We start from the raw sequence: 4,674 nt of genomic DNA, 5'->3' as shown, positions 1-4,674 counted from the left end.
AGGAGGCAAACCCCACATGCAAGCAGCGCACAAACTACTTGGAGCTATCAACGCTTATCTCCGTATCAGAGGACACAGCTGCAGCCGTGCACTCTCCAAGAAATTCGCAGCCTCTGAACTGGACTGAATCAGGTGTCGGGGACAAGAAGCGAATCCAATCTCGAGCTCCACTCCGTCAAAAGCGGCCCCTCTGCTTGTGGACACAATCGCCACACAGTCGCCGACACCCCTAAGACATAAACATGACTACAGCCGTCCGGAAAATCACTCGTACATCCAGTTGGCAACGCTCTTCGCCGGCGACTGCAGCCAAACAAGCCATATAACGAACGAAAAGGGGATGCTGAAAGAGCTACAAAAAGCGCCGATCCAAATTTTTGCCAATGGTGAAAAAATCCGTCCTTCAAACCCAAAAGGCCCCAGCAAACCGGGCTTCCACGGAACACAAAACCTCGCAGTCGAAAAGCACCCCAAGAAACCACAAAGAAAGGAAGCGGACAACATCGTCCCAGAGGCCCCCTTGGAGCCTTGGACACAGACTCAAACCCGGTGCACTACTATTAAGTCTGCTAACCTCCCTGGTCACTGAACTTTTGGCCCTTCACCCTCGTAGGCAGCAGAGCCATTGTTGAACTGCTTGTCCACCAACTGCCTCAGCCTTTTCAACAAACTCGGCGATGTTAAACAGTCAGCTTGCCTTGACAAACCATCCATAATCGTACACATAGAGACCTGGCTCACACCAGATGTCTCTGACGCAATAGACGGTTACTCTGTTTTTCGAGCTGACTCAAAACGAGGGAGGGCTGGTGGGGTTGCTCTGTACTTACATACGGCCCTACCAATCCCGATTGTCTTCTCTGATACCAATCGTGCGCACTTTTGCGATGCATTGTGGGTCCAAATCCCGCTGCGCGGGCTCGATTCTCTCCTTCTAGGCGTGGTCTACCGAAGCCCTTCAAGTCCCCCTGAAGCTGACCAATTCCTCATACAAACGATTGAGCAACCCTCCTCCAACAACCACTTCACTCATCTTCTGCTGGTGGGGGACTTCAACGCCCCAAAGACCTCCTGGATTGAGCTCCAGTGCGTCGAATCAGGCGGATGTTTTGCCGCGGCGCTGTTTGAAATCGTTCTTCAGAGCGTTTTAACTCGAAATGTCGTTGCACCCACCAGATACCGTGCAGGCCATCTACCATCCCTCCTGGATTCGGTCATCACCAAAGAAAGTCACTTCGTTTATCAGGTAACAATTAACGCCCCACTGAAACATACCGACCACTGTGTGCTGACCTTTGATTTGGAAAATAGGTCCCAACTCCTTTTCAAAAGTTGACTACAGGGGATACAGAAGATGAGCTGGCATTTCGTTAAATGCGGAACCGCTGCAAATCGGAAATCCGCCAATGGAACATACGAAAACAAACCACCATCCTGGACCTCCCTTGTAAAAGCAAAAACGTATTGTTCAAATACATGAGAAATCACCTCAGAAACAAGCGATCCGCGTACTTTTTGAGGGTAAGAGACGGAGAACCGACAAATTACCCAACAGTGGTATCTGAGGTTTACACTATGCGTGTCTATACTCAGAACCAGCGTCCTCGTCACATCCACTCTTGTCAAGGCGGAACTACGAGCAGCCTCGTACCGACTTGGTCTTCACGGTGGAGGACATTCGTCAACTCTTGCACAAGATCAACCCATTCTGCGCATTGGGACCCGACGAGGTTCATCCGAGGATCCTGAAAGAAACGTCCTCCACACTGGCAACCATTTACAAACGGTGTTTCATCAATCGCTTGACGAAGGCCGCCTTTCCTCTGCTTGGAAGGAAGCGGTTGTCAGGCCAAACTACAAAACTGGTGACTGACTATCGCCTGGCAGCCATAGGCCTATAAGCCTCACTAGCGTGCCGTGCAAGGTGATGGAACGCATTCTGAAGCGAGCCATCCTAGATCACCTTACATCCAGCAACCTAATATCTCCAGCTCAACAGGGATTTCTCCCAAAGCGCTCTTGCGTGACAAACGTGCTCGTATATGGACAGCTTAACCCAAGTCAAGGACGAAGGACTCATATCGGATGCCATATTTTTCGACTTCTCAAAAGCATTTGATAGGGTCCCACACGACTCGCTGCTCCACAAACTCGCGTCCTACGGGATTCAAGGGAAAATCCTACACTAGAAGGAAGCGTTCCTATCAAACTGATCATTCCGGGTGAGAATAGGCTCGACCTAATCTTCTCCAGCGCCAGTCTCCATCGGAGATCCTCAATGCTCCGTCCTGGGACCACTTTGTTTCTGATCTACGTCAACGACCTCCCAGATGTTCTTGCAAGTCCATGTCCACTTTTTGAGGACGACTTGAAATCCTGGAGTTCCAATGCCAGTGCCCTCCGAATGGATGTAGACGCTGCCAAGCAGTGGTCGTAGGTCTGGCACCTTCCTCTGAATAGTGAAAAGTGGGTCCATATGTCGTTTGGAGGGGATTCAGCGAAAGCCTTTGTTATGCACGGTGAAAAGTCTCAGAAAACATGATGAGGATAAATCCCAAAAAGTATTTGAGCATCTGGGTCTCCTTAAACTTGTCCTTCTCACTGCACCATGAGAAATCGTCCCAAAAGGCATTCGCCATTTTACGGATGATCCGGCGCACCTTTCCCCGTATTACTCGCATGGACTTCCAAATACTCTATGGGTTCTACGTCAGATCACTCCCCGAGTACGCCAACCAAGTTGTCTACTCATTACGCTCGAAAGACGTCACCCTCATTGAGCGTGTCCAACGTGCCGCTACGAAAATTGTTGTCGGCCTCAAATTCGCGGACTACGAAACGCGTCTCGCGATGCTTGATCTCTTTCCCCTGGAGAACCGTCGCCCCAGAAAGGAACTAATTCCTACATACGCCCTGTTTGAACAACGCTTGGCAAACAGGTTTTTCACCGTTGACTCAGCAAACATACGGCGGGGACATAGTAAACAAAATTTCAAGCTCAGAGCCCCCACATTCTTTAGACAAATTTGTTCTCATTTCAGTAGTAGCTGCGTGGAATGACCTTCCTCTGACGGTTGTCCACACCCCTCTAGAACCCANGCAAATTATTTTGAACGCTCCGTTGACAGTTATTTAGCCACCCAACTCCACGTTGCCGAGATGACCTTGATGAGTAGTGAAAACTTCCCAAGTTAACCTAAGAGCATTGGCTAATAACCAAGTTGCAGCCGGCCAGGACTACGTAGCGTCATTTGTGCAAGAAATACAAAACGTCAAACCTACTGTTGGAATCATAGAAACGCTTATGGTAAAAAGCGCTCTAGCGGTTATTTGTGGTGGATAATAAGTCTGTGGTAGCTGGTTCGATGTGCCTATGTGCTTGTGTGGCCGCATGTTCGTTTGCTTATCACTGTGAAACGTAATCAGAGTTGGAAACACAGATTTACGAAGCGTACATGTTTGGTCACATATGCACAATAAAAATGACATTACCTGTTTTCCAAGTTGCCGCGAACTTGCAATAAAATTAACAACCTCAGTTTACTGACCTTTAACGGATTTTTCTGAAAGTTCATTGGGAGCGTGCATACATTATGGTTCGCGACATATGCGTTTTATGTTTCTAAGAGCAGGACCAAGATACTTTAAGCGGTGAGTTAGGAAAGATATGTGAATTTAACATACCTACTCCAAAAACGACCGATATAAACCAGGTAATAATTAAGGATCTATTGACGTCCTACAGAACACAATTNGGCTATAATTAAGGAACTAGTAGCGGCCTACAGAACAGAATCATTGGGCACAAAGAAGCTAGCACTCTCAAAGAGATTCCGCGAATAAACAACACTCACCAAACTAAGCCTATATCCATAAACGTGACTGTCAGCAAGCAGCAAAGCTTCAACTGAAAATCCCCATTCCTCCTGACAGTTCGACACTTGAAGGTCCAGCCAACAGATGATTCTATACCCTGTTGAAGTGCAACTTATGCTCACTGCTGCTGGTGGTTTAAGACAGTGGATGCTCAATAGAGTAGCCAAACCTCAACGCTTGAAAACTTTGCGCTGACGTTTTGTATCATGCACGGTCATGACAATTTCCAGTAAAAATTACGCTAGTGTATTACACTGGACTTTCCAGCAGAGACTGACTTCACGGACACACACAGAAGCTACAGTTCCTGATGTATGAAGGAATTTAGCACAAATTCTCTTGGGCGCACATTTGCAGAGGTTGAACTTTGAAACACTAATTGGAAAATCACGTAAGCAGAGTTCTATTGTAACTGCATTGGTGCCCATTTAATTTCCCATCCTATGTCACTGAATGTTGGGTGTTCAACACATTGACCAATGCCCCAGATGATTTCAGGTTAACCTCAGAAAAATCTACTGTGTAACGCAAGCAATAGTACAGCATTCATAACCGATTGTCGCTATATCGGACAGATGACATACGGAAGTCTTGCCAGTTTGGGCTTAATTTTGGAAGCGCACTCAAATTCATTACTTTTAGTGACGATTCCTCATGGAGTGCCCAATTTTACTTATCTGGTTGGCTTAAAAATTCCTTTTTTAAATCCGAACACATAGTAACGTCTGCAAAATTTCAGTTTTGAAGAGTGTAAAGCCGAATTTTATCAAGTGGCTAATGAATCAACTAGCTAGGCGA

The 4,674-nt window shown here is 47.0% G+C and overlaps 1 protein-coding gene across 1 annotated transcript in view; it reads left to right on the top strand.

Moving 5' to 3' along the window:
* Nucleotides 1-2,538: 2,538 nt before the first annotated feature.
* T265_15632 (hypothetical protein) overlaps nt 2,539-4,674 on the top strand; it is a gene marked incomplete at both ends in the record, with an annotated part of 76,099 nt that continues 73,963 nt past the window's right edge. The window contains one exon of the mRNA XM_009178819.1: nt 2,539-2,939. Coding sequence (XP_009177083.1) covers nt 2,539-2,939 — 401 coding nt within the window. The remainder of the gene's footprint in view (nt 2,940-4,674) is intronic.

Source organism: Opisthorchis viverrini (assembly GCF_000715545.1).
Source record: "Opisthorchis viverrini unplaced genomic scaffold opera_v5_677, whole genome shotgun sequence".
NCBI lineage: Eukaryota > Metazoa > Platyhelminthes > Trematoda > Opisthorchiida > Opisthorchiidae > Opisthorchis > Opisthorchis viverrini.
This window is presented reverse-complemented; position numbering and strand designations above follow the sequence as displayed.